The sequence below is a fragment of the Pan troglodytes genome, chromosome 3 (genome assembly GCF_028858775.2).
Source record: "Pan troglodytes isolate AG18354 chromosome 3, NHGRI_mPanTro3-v2.0_pri, whole genome shotgun sequence".
Taxonomy (NCBI): domain Eukaryota; kingdom Metazoa; phylum Chordata; class Mammalia; order Primates; family Hominidae; genus Pan; species Pan troglodytes.
Window position 1 is genome coordinate 55,897,728 of NC_072401.2, and position 25,183 is coordinate 55,922,910.

Here is a 25,183-nt window from a genome sequence, read left to right on the forward strand (position 1 = left end):
TCAACCATTGTGGAAGACAGCATGGCAATTCCTCAAGGATCTAGGACCAGAAATATCATTTGACCCAGCAATCCCATTACTGGGTATATACCCAAAGAATTATAAATCATTCTATTATAAAGACACATGCACACATATGTTTACTGCAGCACTATTCACAACAGCAAAGACTTGGAACCAACCCAAATGCCCATCAATAATATACTGGATTAAGAAAATGTAGCACATATACACCATGGAATACTATGCCCCCATAAAAAAGAATGAGTTCATGCTCTTTGCAGGGACATGGATGAAGTTAGAAACCATCATTGTCAGCAAACTAACACAGGAACGGAAAACCAAACACCACATGTTCCCATTCATAAGTGGGAGTTGAACAATGAGAACACATGGACACAGGGAGGGGAACATCACACACACCTGGGCCTGTTGGGTGGTGGGGAGCAAGGGGAGGGATAACATTAGGAGAAATACCTACAGTAGATGACAGGTTGATGGGTGCAGCAAACCACCATGGCACATGTATACCTATGTAACAAACCTGCACGTTCTGCACATGTATCCCAGAACTTAAACGTTTTTCTTGTTTTGTTTTGTTTTTTGTTTTTTAACCAGTCAGGCTTTTGGCCTCACTCTCCCTGTGCAAACTGGTAAAAGGTCTAGGATTTTTGAGCTGTCCTTGCCCCAACTTGTTTTGTTTTGATACATGTTTTCTAATAATCCAGTTTGTCTCTTCTCACCTGCAGGCCATCATACTCCAAATGGTCAAGCAACTGGAGCCTCAGACAATGACCCCTTCTGCTGGGGACCCTTAGATAGGCTTCTGAGGGAGACTGGACTGACATTTCCCCAAAACAGCACCCCCTGTCAGCAGCAAGCAGTTAAGATTGGCCTTTGTCCTTATCACAATCCTTATTCTAATGGCAGTTAGATGTACTTCTTTAGAGGGCGAAATGAGACAGCCAAGCAAAAAGGGCTCCTTAGAGAACTTCTGACTGGGTGGCGCTCTGAGAGAATGGGTTGGAGCCATGGAAATTCATGCCATTTGCCATTGGTAGGAGCCTGGCCTTTCCTGTTCCTGGGTGGTAATCTGGGATTCAGTTGGTGAGATTTGGGCCTGTTAACCGGAATCCTTCTCACTTTACTGAGTTTTTCCTTTTCACCCAATAAATTCCATTTTTTCTCACCCTTTTATGTGTCCACAAACCTAATTTTTCCTGGTTGTATGACAAGAACTCGGCTTTTAGCTGAACTTAGAAAAATGTCCTACAATACTATGAGGTCATGGAGAAAGAGAGGAATTGAAAGAAAAAGATTCGGACTTCACTCTCCATTTAAAATAAGCTTTACTGTTCTTTTCAACAGTGTGATAGTCCCAGTTGTCTGATAATAATATATAATTTCCAAGTGCAGTGCTGTGCAGATACTAAATGGCTGAATTTAGAAGACACTGAAAATGAAATTTAGAATTTAGAAGACACTGAAATTTAGAAGACACTGAATTTAGAAGACACTGAAAATGAAACAGTGCTCCTATTATTCAATTTAGAAAATGAGAATAGAACTATCATTTGCTCTTTTCTACAGTCTTCCACTACCCAAATTCAAATATGTAATTCAGTAAAGTCTAATCAATGTAGAGACATCACAAAACATAATATCCCCAACATCTTTTCCTTCTAAGCTGGGGGTAGTGGGATGAGAGTGGCAGAGACTAAATACCTGCCATCCCCTGCCCCAGTTAGACAATGGTTCCTTCCCCAGAGGCAGCAAACATCCCAAGCCACTCCACTGCCAATAAGACTAAGAGTGTCAGTCTCAGTGGTGTGATCACTTTGCATGACTCCTGCATTCCTAGGCGTTCCTATTTGGCTCCTCTCTTTGAAACCTAAAAGAGTTTGGCTCAACCTGCCACCAGGCTGAGCTTAATCACACATACCACTCACATCACGTTGCACTGCCTCAAGCATCCACTACTGTGTTATTATGTCCTGTAGGTGGGAGATAAAACTTCCAGGCTGGCAAAAAAAAAAAAAAAAAGTTCTTTTTCACAACTGGGGTTAATTCTCACAAAGGGAAGGCATTCAACTGGCAAAAATTATTGTCATTTTCCATTTAGATAGGGTGCCTCTTGAAGAAAAACTACCTGAGATACAGTAAGTTGCTGCAGCAGCACAGCTTGAGTGTGAAAACTGAATGCCAATGCAGAGGCAGTGCCTTCGGAAAACACCCACTGCAAAGATGAATCCTGATGATTCAGACTGTCAACTTTTGGAGAGACAGGACTAAGTCTTTTTCTGTGGGATGCAGTAGTATCCCACAGTGTTTCCCAGATAATAAGTACTAGATGAGTATTGGCTGAATGAAATCAAGAAAAACACCAGACCCACTGGACTCTAAGCAAAACCAGCTGGTTGCTGGCCCTGTCAAAATACTCTTTAAAAATCAGCCAGCATCAATATTACTCCAATGATGCCAGAACCTTTTAGTCAAAGGAGCGGCATACAACTCCATGTTGTGGCTGATTAGGGAAATCTCACCTAATTAGAAGAGATGTCCTACTTAGAAATAAAAGTATGCCAAGAGAAACTTACTCTAAGAATATGAGGCTGGGTGCAGTGGCTCACGTCTGTAATCTCAACATTTTGAGAGGTGGAGGCAGGCAGATTGCTTGAGCTCAGGAGTTCGAGACCAGCCTGGGCAACATAAGGAGACCCCCATCTCTACGAAAAATACAAAAAATTATCTGGGTGTGGTGGTGTGTGCCTGTGGTCCCAACAACCGTGCTCCCAACAGAAGGATCACCTGTGTCCAGGAAGTTGAGGCTGCGGTGAGCCGTGATCATGCCACTAAACTCCAGTCTGGGTGACAGCGTGAGGCCCTGTCTCAAAAGTAAAAATTCAAAATTAAAATAAAAGAATATGAAATAAAATCTGATTCTATATCCTCTTATGACAGTTAGTAACCATAATGCCTTAGTCATTATGACAATTTGTAATCTTGAAGGAAAAATAAATGTTTTAGAGAAATTGGAAACTTTACTTCCTCATTGTAAATCTAAAAATAAAGACACTATGCTAAAACCAATGGTATTCAGTTTTCATTCTGAAAGAAAGTGAAACTGGTAGATGACTACATACAAATAAGTAAAAAAAAAAATGTAACTGGGCAGCTTAACTTCAAAATGCATTTTCAACTTTTTTTTTCTTTCTCTTGGGTTTCAAGATACAACCTTGAGGCAAATTACAGAAGACTTTCTTTAGCCTTAAAAAAGACTCCACATCTCTCCCTTTCTCACAGTATATACTCCCTTCATATCTATCTAACCGTATGCTAGTATCTAATTATGTGCCTTCTTAGAAGTTCCAGGAGCTAATCTTGAGACAGACAGACTAACTCTGGAGACCCAGCCACAAAATTCCAGAGATTACTTCAAGGCCCCTGGTTAACAACCCAGCCGTTGTTGAGATGACATCAGCCCACACTCCAGCTGGACTGCGACCCAAGTTAGCCACCAGAACAAGACACACAGACATTTACTCCACCCAATTCTTACATGCCTTCTTTATCAAGTTTTCCCTTTTTAAACCTCTGCCTTCCACCACCACCCTGCCCCAAATCAAAGGAGTTACTTTGGATAGAAATCTGGCTGTTTCCCTTTTTTTTTTTTTTTTTTACTAGTTTTGGTTAATAAAGTTACTGTCTTTCTACCAGGCCTTGCTCTTGTTGGACTACACAAGCAGAGAGCATCTGAACTCGTGTTTGGTTACAAATATACAATGATCTACAGGTGGTCACAATGGTACTCAAACATTCTAATAATTAGTGGAGCTCATTCTCTTCATGTCACCTCAATTAGCCATGAGTTTTGAGAAGCACATAGAATGTTTATTTAGGGATGCCAAATTTTATTTTGTGCCACTGACTATTTAAAATTTAAATTACCCATACTTGTATATCATATCCCCTTGTTCCCCCATCACCACCACCAAGACTATAGCTCTGGGAGGACAGGAACCATCTCTCACCTACTCTTTATAAACTACATAGCAGCTAAAGTGCTACATCCTCTGCAAAGCCTTCTGTGATGGTCTGTTCTCACCAGAAGGTAACTCCTTCCTTGCTTCCTTGTTGTATTGAGTGTCAGCACTATCCCTTTACTTTAAGATTTTAGCACATTCTCATTCCTCTAAATATTTCAAGCCCTTGGGGAATTAAAAAAAATACTCAAGAAACAGCTAGGATCCATGTCCTTAATAACAAAACTAAAAGCTAGCCATAGGTAGACACATATCAATCAAGCTAAATTACAGTATGGTCATTTTTCTTCTAGTACAATTATCTTTGGCTTTAAGACAAAAATGAATCACTAGGGTTCTGCATGTCTTCTGGAAAAGAAATAAATACACGGCATGAGCTGAATGCTCAACATTGAGTGTCATTAGAACAAGTTCTATAGATATGCATTTGCTGAGTTAGTCCTCCTTCATTATCTTCATTAGCTAACAATACACATGGAGTCACTGCCCATAATTATTGCCCTAACAGACACGCATGTTTGAAATATTAACTTTCCCACAGACTCCAAACCTTCAGTAAGCAGCTCTCAATGATTCATTATATTAATAATACATGTCATCATACTCCTCTTAAATATGCATGAGACTAAAAACCACCCATGTTGCAAATCTTCCAATATCATTTTTAGTATAATTTGTTACCTTTTAGTTACTGTAATTCTAACGGCACCCAGGTACCACTATAATAAAGGTAAGTTTAATTATCTGGTTTCTAAGTAACCAGTATTATAACTTATTCTACTTTTATTCCATTTTAACATGCATTCAAATGAGAATATTTCATAACACGAAGTATAATACTTTTTAAAGTATATATGTTTTTGTTTTTATCCTATAATTCTTTCCCCAGAGGTCACTGCCACCATCAATTTGTGTTTATCTTTCTCATGCTTCCTTTACTGCTTTTACTGCATATGTATGCATCTATAAATAAATCATACATGATAAAAAATAAATTAAAATGTTTAATTCACAGGATAACCTAGTTTAAAATTGCATATAAAAGAGGTAAATAAATTTTGATAGGCATTTTATACACAAATATATAATTCAAGATTGAAATTTATCAAGAAATTAGCATGCAATATATTGATACCTATTAAAAATATATTGTAAAGTACTATTTGGAGAATTATGATGTCCTATTTCTAATCAAATACTTTATAAACTTTTATAAATTCTGAGTTTATTCAAATTTTTACAGAAAAGATCAGATATGATCCAAAAAATGCAAAAACAAAATCCACCAGAAGAAAATAAAATCCAAATAAAGGTAAAAATCACATCATTAATCTCAGATCATGTTACTTCACACATGATAGTTAGAATGGCTACAGATTATTATTGACTTAAGTGTAATAATGCCACAGCTACATGCACCAATAGCTTACTTAACTTACTATATGTTAGGCACAGTAATTAGTGATTTACATTAATATTTCATTTACTTTTCACAATAACCAAGTTGAGGAGATATTAATATTATTGACATTTTAGAGATGAGGAAAGCGGAGGCCTACACAGATTGACTTGCCCGAGATCACAGGGCTTGGTAATGGAGGGGGCCTGACTCCATGTCTATCCTCTTAACCACAAAGTCAGAACCCAGCTCCCCAGAATGCCTGTTTCCTTGCATGGCCTTAGATGAGTCCTCTGAAGTCTCTAAAGCTCATTTCCTTTAGCTGTAAAATGGGAATAACATTAATATATGCTAGGATTACTGAGAATTAATGAGGATGGTTTAAGAGAAAGTACTGAGCAAATCACGGAGCAATACACTGTTGCTCGTTATGTTACAGATAAAAACAACATTGCAAATGAAAAAAAAAAACTGCAAATTGGCTCTTGGTCAAAATTTTCCAAGAAGAAATAGTATACTTAGGTAAACATTACTGATTGTTTTATCTTGTGATATGGCTGGAACAGGAATCTCACCTAAATCTCACTTTCAATTGTAATCCCCAGTGTTGGAGGTGGGGCCTGGTGGGAGGTAACTGGATCATGGGAGCACTTTCTCATGATTTAACACCATCTCCCTTGGTGCTATTGTTGCAACAGTGAGTTCTCATGATATCTGGTTGTTTAAAAGTGTATGGCACCTCCCCCCTCTCTTCTTCCTGCTCCAGCCATGAGAAATGCTGGCTCCCCCTTTGCCTTCTGCCACAATTATACATTTCCTGAGGCCTTCGTAAAGGCCTAGGAGATGCCTCCATGCTTCTAGTACAGCCCGCAGAACTGTGAGCAAATTAAGCCTCTTTTCTTTAGAAATTACCCAGTCTTAGGTATTTCTTTACAGCAATGCAAGAACAGACTAATACACCTTGCTTAGGTAAGACACAGAAATTATTACATAAAGGCAAATAAGAATCACTATCTTTATTTACAGAGAGAGAGAGAGAGATAAGCAGCAATAGACTAAGCTAGAAGTGAACAGTGAAACTAGGAATGCAACTTTGGAGATGGGTACCATGAAAACTGTCATACCACTGGATTTGGGCTAAGAGCTCTTCAAAACTAAGGCTTTTTAAAGTTATCTGGAGTCATTATCAAGTCTTAATTTACTGTGATTCACATATATATGTATTGATTTCTGGCAATATTTAATTCTTTAGGCATAGAAAGGGAAAATATTCAAAAGTGTCATCATTCATCATTTTAGATAAGTTAATACTGGGATTATTTTTCCACAGAGCTTTGTGTTTTAAAAATTATGTCATAAGTATCATGTCAATCAAGATCCTAAAACAAGTATTATTGAAAGTTTGAGATCAGGAAACTCGAATTCAACAAGGTTAATAATAAGAAATCTATATATATATGCTGTGTGTGTGCATGCATGTGTGCATGTGTGCGTGTGCTGTACATGATGAGCACATAGGTGTCTATCATTCTGGTTAAATATTAGAAAGCAAGCAGAAAAGTAGCCCATCCTCTTCTTTGGAATTAGAGAAACCAATGAAGTACTGTATCAAAAATTAGGGGGAGAAAGATTAGAAGTAATAAATGGTAAAGAAAGTACAAAACGTCTCTAACACATAGATAAACCAATAACTACTTCTATTAAGAACATGAAAACTTGGTGTTTTACCTAGATTAGAACAAGATGCAGAATTTAGCAGACAGTGATAAGCTGAATAACCCTTGTGCCCTCCTCCCACAGCACTGGCTCAGACAACCACGAACAATGCCCCATCACCCCTTTGCTGTATTTCCTTTTCATTCCATCTCCATTTCCATTTCTGTGGTGGTTCAGTCAGGCTGGTGGAAAAAATTTTAGTTTTAATAGCCACAAACCTTGTTGGAAGGTCTGAGGGTTTGCATAACTTCAGTAATAAATCAGTCTGAAGGCAGCCTAGTCCCCTTATCTTTAGTTAAATAAACTAGAGTAGAAACAAAGGAATGTGGAGAGTTTACCTAACTAGCTTGTTTACTCGTGTGGTCCTAAGACTAACCTTTGATCTACCATGGGCGCTTAATTGCTTTCTACTTGGGAAGTCCACAATGTCAATTACACTCTAGTGGTGTTGACCCAAGCCTTTGTCAATTAATCTTTGCTGAATAAATGTAAGTCTTGCTGACTGATTGAGACCATAGTCGCAACTGTTTACAGCACTGTGCGTGGAGTCTGTAAGCGGCCCAGATGCTCAGCTGGACTGGTAAAGCAGAATATCTGTGTGTCAGTGTACTTTATTCATCCATCGTTGGGTCAGGGTCTGTGGGACAGACCCCTGCAAATTTCTGGGGAGCTATTCTGTATCTAGCTATTAGACTGCTGAAGAAACCAAGGTCTTGGGATGATCTTCAGATGACCAACACCTGGAATGGCTGCATGTTCTCTAAGGCTAACACATCTTCCTGGGCTTTGTCAGTGACTTGGAGTGTCACTACTACTCATAGGACAATGACTATTTGTTTAACCTATATAATCAGATAACAACTCTAAGCCTCAGCTTTCTTGTCTGTAAAATAAACTAACTAGCTGATTTCTAAAGTGCTAAGACCTTGCCACTATAGGAATTCTACATCCAAGAGATGTCTTGTTTTCTATTTCCTGAGGGCATGTGAATCTTTTGTATCTAGTAGCTTTGCACCTTTCTTAATGTCTGATCGTTAATTATTTAAACAAAGTGCATATAGCCCAAAAAAAAAAAAATAGAGAAAATGGCCACATATTTTCAGTAATTCCTACAGTCACTTTCAAGACTCTCACATCACTAAATGAGGAATAAAGGAGACTTTGAACTGCATAAACCCACAAATATAATAAGCTGCATTATCAAAAGTGTTTATTTGATGATGTAAGAAGTAAGAACACTGCGAGAGAGTGTAGAATCTGCAAGGTTCTACCTACCTCCTGGCCGTTCATGCTCTCCATCAGTGTGTAAAAGCATGGCAATAGGCATCCCTACGTTCTTGGATCTTCCAGCCACAACCACATTTTTTCCAAATGTTTGAATTCCTTAAAATACAGAGTTCGGTTTAAATGCAGAATTGACAACAAGAAGTAAATTAAACATTTGTACAGCCAACTGAAACATTCTTTTAAAAATTTCTAATTAAATCTGAATTATTATATGGCTTATCTATAATATGAGCACATTCATTATTTATAAATAATTCATTTTATGCTTCTTTGATTTGTCACTTCTTCTCTGATTATGTACTCATTAAAAACCATAGACATTCTTAAGTTGACATTAAGTTGCTTTTAAACATTGAGAGTCACATTAAGAGTTAGAAGAGTAGAGTTTTAACATATATTAACTGCTAATTATAAAATAAGCAAAGTACAACAATGTCGAACTTAATTGGCAATCAAATTTTGAGCAACGCTGGAACAAAACAAGTAAGAAAAGAGGCATTTTTCACAAAGCTCATGCATTTTACTCCATAGGAAAGAAGCACTAAACTTACAGACTTAGAAAGATGTAAAAAAATAAAGCCTGTAGAACCTTCTACTTCTTTTGGACTCAGTTTCTTCATAAGTAAAGCAAAGAAGTTAGAACTAAGGATTTTCCAGTACTCACAGTGTAGGAGTATGATTCTAGGATCTGTTTTCCCTTGGAAGTTTTTCTTTCTCAGAAAGACAACTTTCTCAGAAAGAAAACTTCTTTTATAAGAGTCTGTGAGAGCATTACCGTATCCAGTACAGTACAAGGGTAAATGTTTAAAATTAAAACCCAAGCCAATAGAAATGATAACTATGTGATCAGAACATATTTTTAAAGGTACAGAAAAATATATTTTAGAAAAGTTTTCATCAAAATGCATGAAGTTTACATTTTAAAGGCAGACATATACCACTACTGTGTGGAAAATTCACTTCCTATAAGTTGCAACTGCAGTTATCTATAATCTGGCTAATGCTCTTCGTTTCATTTTATTTTGGATTTTTTTTTCTGTTTGTTTTGTTTGTTTTGTTTTGTTTTTGAGACAGAGTCTTGCTCTGTCCCCCAGGCTGAAGTGCAGTGGCATGATCTCGGCTCACTGCAAGCTCCGCCTCCCAGGTTCATGCCATTCTCCTTCCTCAGCCTCCCAGGTAGCTGGGACTACAGGTGCCCAACACCACACCTGGCTAATTTTTTGTATTTTTAGTAGAGACAGGGTTTTACTGTGTTAGCCAGGATTGTATTATGTTTTGACTTCTACAATTTTATATCTCTCTGTACACTGATGTTTTATGGATTATGATTTTCTGTCACTCTATAGGACTGAGGTGGTCCCATCAAGTCTCAGTGCACAAAGGCTCAGCTCAGCACCTAGCATCCATGTTCTGCAGACCACAAATTACCAACCTGTTCTTTTTATTATTTCCCAAACAGCACTGGCAGTGGCAGGTATGAGAGAATGCTGATCAAGGCACAATCTTCCAATATTGATAATATGAAATCCATCTACATCTTTTTCTGGGGCAATTCCATTGCATATTGTTCGCTCATCAACGTGGTCTGAAAAATAAATAAAATTTGTCTAATTTTAAAATTGTTATTTATTTGGTAGCCTGAAAAATGAAATCTGAGAATCTAAAGCCACATCACTTATAATTCGGCTCTAAAAAAGGTGTAAAGTCATTATTATTATTATTATTTGCCACCAAAATAGTAAGCCAAAGTGCTCTTGACTGATGGCTGTAATGAACTGCAGTTGGAGTATATGCTATTCCAGAGCTAAAAGTGGCTGGACCGGTGAAAGAAAAAAAAATGTGAATTAAACAATACCAATGAGATCTGGTAATATCCAGGTGTCATGTCTTTGTTTCAGTAAGTCTGTATATTTACAGGGTTTGAATCCACATTTCTATGACACAAGACAGTTCTCCTAATAGGCTTCTATTAAATACTTCGAATATTGGAGATTAAAAGGGGTTTGTTAGTGTTAAGAATAGTCATAACATCATGAGTTCTTAGCTTCCTCTTAAATGACATAACAAAAAATCTAATATAAAACACACATGCACACACACACATCTTTTCTCTAAAGCATTGTCACAGTGAAATAAAAAATATTACTATGATTTGCTATATGGAAGAAAAAGAACACAACCTGAGTAATAAAGTAATCAAATGAAATATGGGATGCCAATCATCTCATTTTTTAAAAGTAAGTATAGAAATATAAAATAGGCTCCTATTACTCTATGCAGAGTAGTTTAAATTATCACTAACCTAACAATTAACCCATGTGCCTAATATACTAAAAGTATATTTTCTATGTAAAAGTTTATTCGGCCATTATATAATGCGATTTAGACATAATTCTTTAAAACATTATAAAAGTCCAAGTTCAAACTTTTCAGAAAGCTATGCCTTGGGTTTTATATCTTTTGTATTCTAAAAGTGTGCTACTGCTACCTTACTTTAAGTCAAGCTAATTAACCATGATTAGATTACAAAAGTCCTTGAAATATATAAAAGTATTCATTTGAATCATATTCACATAGAAACTGAGTCTTTGGAAAGTCTCTCCATTCAATAGTTTTTCACTTTTAATAACTGCATTCAGTCTAGAATGTTTTAGCAGGGCCTCCATCTATTTTCTCTATAGCTTGGAGATCATCATATAGATTCTAGTCAAACTTTTAAAAGAATACATATTTAACTTATTACATGAGGGTAAAAATACTGATTCTTTTTTTAAAAAAATCTAGGTGATGATGATGATAAGTCATTTTTAAATCACCTACCACTCACGCGGAAGCTTCATGACATGGATATTTTTTACAATGAAATGAAAAGCTTTATAGATGAAAAGAAAAACAACTATATTTGGAGTATCTATTTTTAGCTAGGACTCAAATTAGTTTATTTCTAAGTTCAAAACTGGCTAATATATGCATGGGCTGGGCTACTGATTAAAAAGAACTCAACAAGGACTCTTTGTAGATTTTAAGAACCATTCTCCAAACAATAAGCCTCAATTACACTGTATTTTGCCATCTACCATTTTTTGTGCTCCCATTCACTGAAAATAACATTAAAGCTGTAACAAATATTTCAGTTCACACACCAGCTGAAATACTTGAGAAGAAATGTAAGCATCTGAAAATCTGGAAGCCAGAACTAGAGACTGGTGGTTACAGATCTGTCCTCTTGCATATGCCAACTTCAACTCAGATCATAATTCAGATCACCATTTTGGTTTGTCTTAAATATTTAAGTATTAGTAGTTTAAAAGACAGATGAATGGACATACAAAATGTATAGCAGATTCATAAAACCTGAATCTAAAAGGAAAAGAGCTCCATATGAGTAGATGAAAAAAGTGAAGATCATAAAAATCCAGAAAACCAATTCATTTATCATTTTTATGTAACTCTGCTATCTCAGCAGTGTATTAAATCTAACATATATCTTTTTCCAGGAGAGATCTACCTATTACTATGTCGTATACAGTATATAGCAATAATCTGAACTACTCTATCTACATTTAAAAAGTGCTTTACAATGATTATATTACCTTTACATCAATTTCCTTTTAATCTTCATAGTTACTGGGGATAAAAGTAGAAAAGGTATGATCATGCCCATTTTAAAGACAAGTTCAAGGAGTTAGAGTCAATCTCAAATCACTACTAAGAATCCAGAATTTAAATCCATATCTTTTTGTTCTAAGATCAGTTTTTCCTTTTGTATCATACAGAAGTCATAATAAATATTAATCATTTTAAATACCATTAAAAATTAAAATCACAGAGGCCTCCCTCCCAACTCCTAATAAGACATTTGATAACTCTAAAATATCCCAAGAAATGTATTGTTTCTCCTAGGGCTCCAAATATAACACTATTCCTAGATTAAGTAATACTTGTCTAAGCACATGCAAAAAAGCATCAAACATTTTACATTTAGGATTACAGGTAATCCTACTTCCTTTTGTTATATGAGTAAGAGAAATAAATACATTTCCTGTTTGTGACTGACTGCTACTAAAAGTCTCCCAAAATCTCACCCTTGGGGCACATAACTTGAACAGAAAAAACATCGTGAGACTTAATAGCATCAATTTTCTCACAACAGTTATACAACATGTTTGATTCACAGGATACATTGGTAAACAACAAACCATTTAATATCTTACCCAAATGAATGATAAAACTGGTTTTATTCACTTTGTGTTTTCCCCCCTTCTATTTAAAGTTATGAGAAGTCATTAAATCATGCTAGGAAAAACAGAAGTCATCAAATCAAAATCTGAACCACTGTAATAAAACAGCTCAGATAATGCCTTTAGGACACTGTAGATTTACTATATTGAATGAATATATGTTTTGTATGGGTTTTTTTTTTTTTTTTTTGAGACAGAGTCTCACTCTGTTCCCCAGGCTGGAGTGCAGTGGTATGATCTCAGGTCACTGCAACCTCCGCCTCCTGGGTTCAGTAGATTCTTCTGCCTCAGCCTCCCGAGTAGCTGGGACTACAGGCATGTGCCACCATGCCTGGTTAATTTTTGTATTTTTAGTACAGATGGGGTTTCACCATATTGGCCAGGCTGGTCTCAAACTCCTGACCTCGTGATCCACCACCTTGACCTCCCAAAGTGCTGGGATTACAGGCATGAGCCACTGAGCCTGGCCACTGAATATATATTTTTGCGATGTATTTATAATATGCTTAATTGCCTTTGGACAATGAACAGAAAAAAAAAGGAACAAACAAATTACTGGCTTATTTTCCACCTATAGATTTTTACAACATTACTGTTTAAAAATACCACCTTCCACTTCCCCCACATCTGTTGGATAAGTGCAAGCTCATCCGTATAGTAAACATTGTGTCCTTTAGCTTATTTTTCCTATAGTCTCTTTTCTGTGTGTTCCATACCTTTAACAACCATCATCATCACATGCCCTCCACTCTAGTCACACCAAACCATGTCCTTTCCCCAAGCCCTTAGCATTAACTTCTGCATTGCTATTGCTCATGATGATTTTTTTCACTACTAATCCTTTCTTCTCAGTTTTTTTCACATCCTATTCATTCTTCAATGCATTGATCAATTGCCCCCTGTTGAAATGATCACAAATTGAAACAATATTTTTTTCCTCTGCTTTCCCATGGAACTGCTATAAAAAATACTTAGCACACTAGTTCAGTTAATGATATTAGTTGTTTAATTATCTCTATCATTTATGAATGTGAGCCTTTTAGGACACAGTCTGTCTTAAACTGATTCACTTATAACTACTCCATCTCAGTTGATGGTGTGAAAAAAAAAAATCTTGGGTCCCCAAAATCACTAAGCTAAAGGGAAAATTCAAGCTGGGAACTGCTCAGAGCAAATCTGCCTCCCATTCTATTCAAAGTCATCCTTCTGCTCACTGAGATAGAGGAATGTTCTGATTGCCTCTTTTGGAAAGGCTTATCAGAAACTCAAAAGAATACAACCATTTGTCTCTCACCTACCTGTGACCTGGAAGACTCCTCCCCTGCTTCAAGTTGGCCCTGCCTTTCTGGATGGAACCAGTGTACTTCTTACATATGTTGATTGATGTCTCATGACTCCCTAAAATGTATAAAACCAAGCTGTGGCCCAACTACCTTGGGCACATGTTTTCAGGACTCTGAGACTGTCTAATGGGTGCATGTCTTCAACCTTGGCAAAATAAACTGACATTTGTCTCAAATTTTCAGGGTTCATAATGGGAAACCCATCCTTCTGTGCTACTTGCCAAGAAAACCTGGAGTCATCTTAAATATCCCTCTTTCTCTCACACCTAACATCCAAACCATTGGAAAATCTGTTGACTTTCTTCATAATAATATATCTAGCACTTTATCAGTCTCACCATGTTCATGATACTACTCTACTTTGAGTGAACATTATTCTTCCTGTCAATTCTTGAAACAGCCTCCTAATTAGTTTCCTTCTTCTATATGTGCAACCATACAATTTATTCACAAAACAGCAATAGAGTTATACCTTTGAAGTACATATTTGATCACATTGCTTTTCTCCAAACCCTGCAATGTTATTACCTTAAAAATTGCAAACAAGGCTCTACATGATTTTTACTGCACCAAAACCATAGCTATGTGTCTAATCCCATCACTGGTTACTCTCGTCCTCTCTCAATCTGTGAGCATCAAGCTGGTCCCCTTGATGTTCCTTGAAAACATGAGGCATTTTGCCACCTTAGCTATAGCTTTCTATCTGCCTGGAAGGCTTTCCTAAAAAAGAACTGTCACCTAGGCTAAATCCCTCCCTTCTTTCAAATGTTTTCTTAAATACCACATTCTCACTGTTAAAAGAAAAACTTCAGCCAAATTAAATTTAAAGATGTTTAATTGAGCAATGAACAATTAACGAATTGGGCAGCCCCCCAGAATCACAGCAGATTCAGAGAGACTCCAGAACAGCCACGTGGTAGAAGAAGATTTGTAGACAAAAAAAGGGACACAACACACAGAAATCAGAAGTGAGGTACAGAAACAACTGGATTGGTTACAGCTCAGTGTTTGCCTTATTTGAACATGGTTGGAGCAGCTGGCTACACTTGATTGGCCAAAACTCAGTGATTGGCACAGGTGTGGGCCACGATTGGTTTACACCTCTACTTGTTATAGTTCACAATATACAGAAAAACTTTTAGGCTAATCTTAAATACGTAAGGAGGCAGCTTTAGGCTAAACTTGATTAACATCAGTGAGGACAATTCTGACCACACTATTTAAAAATGTAGGTTCAGTTTCTAGTGATTGTGAAGTAGCTTATATTGGACTAAACTTCTTACAGAAAACAACTGCAAATTTCAGTAAAATCATTTGAAAAAATACAAAAACAACTATCTGAAAAAAATGGAAAGTCACTAAAAACAAACAGATGTAGAGGAAAGTAGATAGCTTAAAGAAAAAAAAATCACTGAAAGAGTTCTCCACTTTAAAAGCTTTTCTAGCCACAGGACAGCTAGGATTTGGATAGAAATATTCAGTCCTACTTGCTTAAGAGATCAAAAGATGAAGTTTGGGGCTAACACTGTAGTTGAAAATTGAAGCGATATATCCAGGAAAGGAGAAAGCCACAGAAAGGAGTCCCATACATTGTATACAAATTCTGTATCTATGAATGACCCCTGAACAAACACACAGGAAACAAACCCCAAGAAGCTCATCTAAGGATAACTTACCAGAGATTGTACCTGTGGTTCACCAGAGGAGAAGCAAATCTTTAAGTCCTCAATCTGATACAGGCATTTATAAAAAACTTTACAATTAACATCCTACTTAATAGTGAAATACTGAACCTTTTCCCTCAAGATCTGAATAAGGTCCACTCCCACAATTTCTAGTTAATGCTTTGTTGGAAGGCCTAGTGGGTGTAATAAGATAACAAAAAAATAAAGAGGCATAGAGATCAGAATAGAATAAGTAAAATTCTCTGATCACAGATGGCATAGTTGTTTATGCAGAGCATGCTTAAAAATTTATAAAACAATTAATAGAACTAATAAAGTGAATTAAGCAAGATTACAAAGTCAATATAAGAAAACAATTGAATTCCTGATACAAGTAGTAACTATCAGAAAAATGAAATTTTATAAATACTCTTTACAATAGCTGACAAATCATAAAATGCTTAGGAGTAAATTGTTTAAAATTTGAGAATAACAGCTATAATAAGAACTACAAAAGACTGCTGACAAATGACGTAAATAAATAAAAGGCATACCATGTTCATAGATTGGAAGACTCAATGATGGTAAGATGTCAATTCCCAAACTGATTTATAGAGTCATTGCAATCATCTCAATCATAATCCTATGTCGTTTTTTGTTAGATTCTTAAATGTATATGAAGATTTAAAGGACTTAGAATATCCAAAGCAATCTTGAAAACAGAGTTAGAAGATTTACAATATCTGACTTCAAGACTTGCTACAAAGCTACAGTAATCTAGACAGTGTGATACAGGCATAAGAACAGACAAATAGATCAATGGAACAAGAAAAGAGAGCCCAGCTTTAGAGTCACACTTATAGAATGTGAATGCCACAAAAATGCCATAGTAATTCAATGCGAAAGCAAAGTGTTTTCAACAAATAGTACTTGAACAGCTAGGCAGCTATATTGTAGGGGGTGGGGTGGCAAAACTCACTATGATGACTATTTCATACTACACAGAAAAATTAACTAGAAATCAATTAGAAATCTAAACATAAAAGTTAAAATTATATAGTTTCTAGGTGAAAATTTAGAAGAATATCATTGTATGCTGGGTGTAAGAAAAGGTTTCTTAAAAATAACACAAAACACATAAAGCATAAAATAAAAATACCACCAATTAAACTTAAGAAAAATTAAAATCTTATGCTCATCAAAAGGCACCATTAAGAAAATGTACAGGTAAGCCAAAGACTGGGAGAAAATATTTGCAAAACACCTATCAGTTAAAGAACTTGTAACCAGATATATAAAAAAAAGCACTCAAAGTTAAATCATTAAAAGATAAATAATATTTTAAATAAATAACATTTTAAAATAACATTTTAAACATTTTAAACAGCCACTTTACAAAGTAAGATATTGAAATGGAATATGTATACAAAAAAAATCAGAACAGTGGTTACCTGAGTGTGAGGATGAAAGAGATAGCAACTGTCTGGGAAGGGGCATGAAGAAACTCAGTTGACAAAAATGTTCCATAATATGATAGGGGTTTAGATTACATGAGAGTTCGCATTTTTCAAAACTTATGGAATAATACATATAAGATGTGTACATTTCAATGCATGTAAATTTCACATAACATAAATAATGAACCTTAATGATGTATACACTAAAGTTTTAGGGGTATATTAAGTGTTCTTACCTTTAAATGCTTCAAAAATAAAATGGACGGGTGAAGGAACAAATGGATAGGTATGTGACAAAACAAATATAGCATAATGTTAACAACTACAGAATCTAGTTTAAAGGCATATGAGTGTTCATTGTACCAGTCTTTTAGTTTTCCTGTATGTTTGAATTTTTTATAACAATATGTTGGGAGGCGGTCAGATAAAAATACAACCTGTCCTCCAACATCCTATCCCTCCTACCATGATCTACTTCTTCCTTTTTCTGATAGCATATCAACATCTAGTAAATATATTTGTTTATTTATTATATTTATTTTTTTTTACCGCCTCCTCTGCTACTCAAAAGGACAGAAATTTCTGTCTTTTTCTTTTTCACTGATCCACAGTACAAATAATAGTGCCTGGACCATACAGGCACTCAATAAATATTTATTGAATAAATGGCTACTATTAACCCTAATTTATAGATGAAGAAACTGAGACAAAATTAGTGGGCAGCTGGACACAGTAAGAAGAACAGGCTGCCATAAGGAAAATATGTCTGATCCTTCTATATCCTCTAACATCCTCCTTTTAAAAATACAAAGAGGTCAGGCACGGTGGCTCATGCCTGTAATCCCAGCACTTTGGGAGGCTGAGGCAGGTGAATCATGAGGTCAGGAGTTTGAGACCAGCCTGGCCAACATGGTGAAACCCTAAAAATACAAAACCCTAAAAATACAAAAAATTACCTGGGCGTGGTGGCAGGTGCCTGTAATCCCAGCTACTCGGGAGGCTGAGGCAGGAGAACTGCTTGAACCCGGGAAGCAAAGGTTGCAGTGAGCTGAGATCAAGCCAATGCACTCCAGCCCAGGCAACAGTGCGAGACTCCATCTCAAAATAAATAAATAAATAAATAAAAATAAAAATATAAAGAAAAACCAAAGGTGGCTTACGTTAAAAATCATAATTTTTTATATTGTTGCATCTACCTTATTGACTATCTGGTACTATTACATCCTCCAACATAAATTTAAGGTGAAAGATTCATGTTTCTTGTTTTTCATTTACTTCTTCCTTTCTGGACATGAAAAAAAAAAAAAACCAGGTAAAGCTTTATGCTAATAGATCAAAGTCCACATCCTGAGTGTGTATACAATGCCCTTGAAAATTCAATCATTTATTTACTCAACAAATATTTACTGAATGTCTACCATATTCCCAGTAGGGGTTTAGAATATATAAGTGAGGGCCAGGCACAGTGGCTCACGTCAACACTTCAGGAAGCTGTAATCCCAACACTTCAGGAGGCTGAGGTTGAAGGATCACCTGGGGTTAGAAGTTTGAGACCAGTCTGGCCAACATGGTGAAACCCCATCTCTAGTAAAAATACTAAAATTAGATGGGCATGGTGGCCAGCACCTGTACTCCCAGCTACTCAGGAAGCTGAGTCAGGAGAATCACTTGAACCCAGGAGGCAGAGGTTACAGTGAGCCAAGATCACATCACTGCACTCCAGCCTGGGCAATACAGCGAGACTCTGTCTCAAAAAAACAAAAAACAAAAATGAATATATAAGTGAGGCAAACAGACAAAATTCTTGCCTCTGGAATTTATATTTTAATGGAATAAATGTCTGCCTACTCAAACTACCTATAGTCTCTCAATGATTTATTTTCTAAGAGTAAATAAGAGATACTTTTGGAAACTGTGTTCACTGTTCTCAAGCCAATAAATATTTAAGTTACACCCTCTGGGATCTACATCAAGATTTCAAGACAGCAAATACTTATCAGATGCCTACCACTTTCCCACTATTATTTAAGAGTTGTTTCAACATCAAGGGACAAGGGGACAGAAAAGGAATGGGAACACACTCTAACCTCGCTGAGCTACTCCACCCCAAATTCTGAGAACATAGTGGAGCTTGGAGGTAGACTGGAAGGAGTTCTCTAGGCCGGAAAAAGGTGGGTCTGGCTCTCCACCCTTCTGAGCCTCTCCTACAGCCACAAAAACTGCCCCAGGATGTCCCCAGGCAGGCTTACTTCATAGGATGTAAAAAAATAAAAAATAAAAATTAATGAAGTTGGAACCTACACATCACGCAAAGGTTGCTAACCTTTACCCTATATAATTATCTTAAGTGACCTGAAGAGTATATGGAGATCCTAAAATTACCTTGTTCTTGTAAGCAATGTTAAGGACACCTTGGTTTATTGAGCCCTTGGTAACTTCTGTCAAATATACAGTACTGTCCTTGAAATAGTGTATTCTATAGAAGAAAACACTTAGATTAGTGAACATGCCAATTCTAATAAGCTTCTTTTAAACACACAAGGAGAAAGAAAAGATGTTTTTTTGGGAATCTTGCTTGCAAACTTTTCAAGGACAATGATTTATTCTCAAATTGCTTTCTGACTATTTCGTCAGTACCCTGACTAAAAGGTATCTTTTCCCCGGGTACCTAGTACAGAGTTACATAAATTCTAGGTAAATATTCGTTGACCTGGTAAATGAATGATGAGGGTCAGAAAACTATCATATAACTAGATATTTTAAAATACTTTCCACAGAGAAATATCCATCTTCCATAGGGCCTTTTGATTTTGGTAAATGCTTTGTCATCATTTCAAGCTGAATACACTCAAAAACAGATGAGGATATAAAGGTAAAGAAAAAAATTAAAAAGTAACTTGTTCAAAAAATTCATGATTTTGAAGATATTGTGAAAAGCAAATCATCTCAAGTTAGATGATATAACAAATTTTTGATAATAACTGTTCAAAAAGATGTAATTCTATAGATTTGAGCCACTAAAAATCTCTGGGCATGGTTTCCACATGAATATGAATGAGAGAGAGAGACATAAGTGGCTATAGACACCAACCAATCCCACTGCTATGTAAATTATATCTCAGTGATTTACTCACCTTCCAGTGTAAACCATTAATCTTTTTTTTTTTTAAAAAAAAAAAGGGAAGAAAAACACTGCTTGCTCAATGCTGCCATCATGTGGTTAACATACTTTACATGCAAGAGAGTGGTCTTCACTTTTCTTCCCCTTGCTCATAAGCTCTTTGATATAAACCTCCCTCTGAGAAAGTTTTTTTTTTAAGTTGGATAAATAATATTGTGAGGATGACTTTGCTTCTATGTGACTAAACAAATAATGTCAAAAAGAATTTGAAACAAAATATTGGGTATTTTTTCTTTGAATGAACTTCAAGTGCAGAAATTGGATTAATCATAATTCACGGGCTTGTGACACAACCTCAATATTGGTCCAAACACAATGCAATTTAAATTAGTTTTTCATAATAAATTAGGCATGTGCAAATCTACTACCCCAAACAAAAGTTATCACCTTGATCTATATTTAACCTTAATCTATATTTAACCTTATAGTCTACCCAATTAGTCCATTCTCCGTCCTGCTCCAAACAGATGTAAATTTCATCCTGAGTCCTGTGCCTGTCATTCTTTTGAGTCCTTTACTATATAGTTTTATTGTATTTTTTCTATTTCTAGTAGATTTGCATTTTTGATAAACAGCTTTATTGAAGAATATTTGAATATAATAGACTGCATACATTTAGAGTGTACAATTTGATAGGTTTTGATATATATACACACATATATATACATATGTATACACATATATATACCCATATATATACATATATATACACATATATATATATATACCTATAAAACCAGAATCCTAGTCAACATAATGAACATATTTACCATTCTGAAAACTTTCCTCCTACTCTCTTCATAATCCTTTCCTCTCTTTCCTATCCCCTCAGCCCCAACTATCTACAAACATTTGTTATGGACTGAATTATGTCCCCCCGAAATTCAAATATTAAAGCTGTAACACTTAATGTGATGGTATTTAGAGATAGGACTTCTGAGGCCAATTAGATTTAGATGAGTTCATGAGGGTAGGGCCCTTGTGATATGATTTAGTGTCCTTATAAGAAGAGAAACTAGAGAACTTGCTTTCTTCATGATGTGAGGACACAATGAGAAGGCTCTGTCTGCAAGCTAGGAAGAAACTTCTCACTAGAACCCAACCATGCTGGCACCGTGATTGCACACTTTCAGCCTCCAGACTGTGAGAAAATACATTTCTGCTGTTTAAGCCTGTCATTCCATGGTATTTTCTTATGATAGATGAAGCAGACTAATATACCACGGATATGCTGTCAATTCATTAGTTTTCATTTCATATAATTTTATTTAAATGGAATCACAGAGTATATACTCTTATTTGTCTAGATACTTTCACTCAGCATAATTACTTTGAGATTAATCTATATTGTAATATGCATCAATATTTTGTTCCTTAATATTGCTGAGTAGTATTCTATTGTATGGAATATCACAGTTTATTTATCCATTGACCTGCTAATGAACATTTGGGTTGTTTCTAGTTTTTAGTTATCACAAATAAAGGTTCTATGAACATTCATATACAAATACTTGTATGGACATATGTTTCATTTTCTTTTGGGGAAATACACAGGCACGGAACGGCTGGACCAGTGTGTGTGTGTGTGTGTGTGTGTGTGTGTGTGTGTTTAACGTTTTAAGATACTGCCAAACTATTTTCCAGTTTTCCAAAATGTACCATTTTGCATCTCCACTACAGGAGAACATGATGGTTACTATCCCTCCACATCATCACCAACACACAGTATAGTCAGTTGATATTTTAATTTCAGCCATTCTAATGGGTTTGCAGTAGTATCTTGTTAATACTTTTCATTTGAATTTCCCTAATGACTAATGATGTTGAACATCTATTCATATGCTTATTTACCATTTGTATTTCTTCTTTGAAGTGTCTGTTCAAAAACTTTTACCATTTTTGCTCTTGCTATTCTCTCCGTCATTATTTTTAGAAAGTTTCAGCGATGATTATTTCAAAAGTTTTTTCTGTCCTGTTTTCTCTTCTCCTGCTATTCCAAATGCATGTACCTTTTGAAAATATCCCACAGTTCTTTGACATTCTATTCTGGAGCGGTTTGGGGTTTTTTTTTGCTCTTTGTGTTTTATTTTGAGAAATTTCTACTGGCATAACTTCAAGCTTACTGATTCTTTTCCTGGCCATTTCCAGTCTACAGTTGAGCCCATCAAAGCATTCTTCATTTCTGTTAGAGTGTTTTTAATTTCTAGCATTTCTTTTCTAGATATTCTTTTGCATTTGAATATCTGATTGTTCCAGCCAGTACTATTTGTTGAAAATCGCATTCTTTTCTGTACTTATTTGCCTTTCCACTTTTGTCAGAAATCAGTTATCAATATAAGTGTGAATCTCTTTCTGGACTTTCTATTTTGTTTCATTGATCTGTTTTTCTATCTTGATTCCAATACTACATTGCTTTGCTTACTGTAGCTTTATAACTCATTTTGACATCAGGCAATGTTAATCCTCCATGTTACTCATTTTCAAAATTGTTTGGCCCATTTTAGGTCATTTGCAGTTCCATATGAATTTTACTCAGTTTCTCCCAAGTTTTTACCAAAGGTCACCTTGAACCTACAAATCAGTTGGAGGAAAATTGGTATTTTAACAATATTTAGTCTTCTGATCCATAAACATGGTTTATTAATCCATTTATTTAGGCCTCCTTTAGTTTGTCTCAGAAATGTTCTGTAGTTTTTAATATATAGGTTTTTCCCATCTTTTGTCAAATTTATGCCTAAGGATTTCATATTTTTGATGCTATTATAAATGTATATTTAAAATTTCAATATCTGGTTGAAAGTATACAGAATAAAAATCGATTCCTCTATATTAAGCTTGTATCCTTCAATCTTGCTAAACTCACTTATTAGTACTAGTAGCTGTTTTTTTTTTTTTTTTTCATGGATTCCCTTGAATTTTCCACGGGACAATCATGTCATCTGCTTTTCTTGTCTTATTGTGCTAGTTAGAATTTCCAGTGCAATGTTAAATAGACATGGTAATAGTGGACATCCTTGACTTTCTTGATTGTAAGAGGAAAACACTCAGTGTTTCATAATCAATTATGATGTTGCCTACAGATTTTTCATACATTCCCTTTATCAGCTTGAAAGAGTTCTCTTCTATTATTAGTTACTTGAAAGTTTCTCATCAGGAATTGATGATGAAATTTATCCAATACTTTATCTGTATCTATGGAAATGATTATATGATTTTCATTTTTAGCTTGTTAATATGGTAAAATACATTGTTTACTGTTCTAATGTTAAATTGTATTGGATTCCTGAAAGAAAACACATTTGGTCATGATGAATTGTTTTCTAAATTGTTGGATTTGATTTGTTAATGTTTTGTTAATACCTTTTGAATCTATCTTCATGAAGGATACCGACTCGTAATTCTCCTTTCTTGTAATGTCTTTGCAAGGTTTTTAGTAACAGAGTAATGCTGGCTTCAAATGTGTTAGAAAGCATTCCCTCTACTTTATCACTATTCTTCCTTAAATATTTGGTAAAATTCACCAGGGATGCCATCTGGACATAGAGCTTTCATTGTGGAATGGATTTGAACTACAAAGTCAATTGCTTAACAGAGCTATTAAGACATTTCTTTTTGAGTGAGCTTTGGTAATGTATATCTTTCAAGGAAGTTGTCCATTTCATCTAACTTGTCAAATTAATTGGGATAATGTTACTCAGAATATTCCCTTATTGCCCTTTTAATATCTGTAGAATCTGTAGTGATATTACCACCCTAAGTCCTGGTATTGGTCAGTTGTATCTATTCTTTTCCTTGATAGGTCTAGCTTTGGTTTTACTGATTTTTATTAATTTTCTATTTTACATTTCATTAATTTCTACTCTGTTCTTTATTATTTCTTTTTTTGTTTTTATGTTGTGTTTAATTTGCTCTGATGTTCCTACCATCTTAAAGTATAAGATGAGATTACTGATTTCTGACCTTTTTTTCTTTTCTAAGATATGTGTTTAGTGCTGTGTATTTCCCTTAAGTACTGCTTTAATAGAATCCCACAAACTTTGATGTGTTACATTTTCAAAAAAAGTTCAAAACAATTTCAAATTTCTCTTTCATTTTCTTATTTGACACAGGGGTTATTTAGAGGTATGCTATTTACTTTTCAAATATTTAGGGATTTTTCAGATTTTTTTTTTTTTTTTTTTTTTTTTTTTTTGAGATGGAGTCTCGCTCTGTCGCCCAGGCTAGAGTGCAGTGGCTTAATCTCGGCTCACTGCAAGCTCCGCCTCCCAGGTTCAGGACATTCTCCTGCCTCAGCCTCCCGAGTAGCTGGGCCTACAGGCATCTGCTACCACGCCCAGCTAAATTTTTTTTGTATTTTTAGTAGAGACGGGGTTTCACCGTGTTAGCCAGGATGGTCTCGATCTACTAATCTCCTGATCTGCCCATCTTGGCCTCCCAAAGTTCTGGGATTATAGGCATGAGCCACTGTGCACAGCCTTCCAGAAGGTTTTGTTACTCATTTTTAATTTAATTCCATTGTGGTCAGAGAACATGTTTTGTGTGACATGAATTCTCTTAAAATTGAGATTAGTTTTATGGCCTAGAATGTGGTATATACTGGTAAATATTCTACATTAACTTGAAGAAAGGGTATTATCTGCCATTTGGGGGAGAGTATTCTATAAATTTTAATTATGTCAAATTGGTTGATATCATACTACAAGTATTCTATATTCTTTACTGATTTTCTGTCTACTTGTTTTCTCCATTATTAAGAAGTTTTGAAACATGGCTATAATTTTTTATTTGATTATTTTTCCTTGCAATTATATTAGCTTTTGGTTCATGTAATTTGAAGTTTTCTTATTAGGTA

At 35.4% G+C, this 25,183-nt stretch overlaps 1 protein-coding gene across 8 annotated transcripts in view; it reads right to left on the reverse strand.

Annotated features, from left to right (window-relative positions):
• The window catches only part of MTHFD2L (methylenetetrahydrofolate dehydrogenase (NADP+ dependent) 2 like), a 154,625-nt gene that overhangs the window by 93,295 nt on the left and 36,147 nt on the right, over positions 1-25,183 (reverse strand). For all 8 annotated transcript variants that reach the window (XR_010156568.1, XR_010156569.1, XM_016951591.4 and 5 more), the window contains 2 exons: positions 9,878-10,030; positions 8,434-8,541 (listed from right to left, as the gene is read on the reverse strand). Coding sequence is in view for 6 of the 8 variants with exons in the window: in XM_016951591.4 (XP_016807080.1) it covers positions 8,434-8,541; positions 9,878-10,030 (261 nt within the window). In the remaining 2 variants the exon portion in view is untranslated. The remainder of the gene's footprint in view (positions 1-8,433; positions 8,542-9,877; positions 10,031-25,183) is intronic.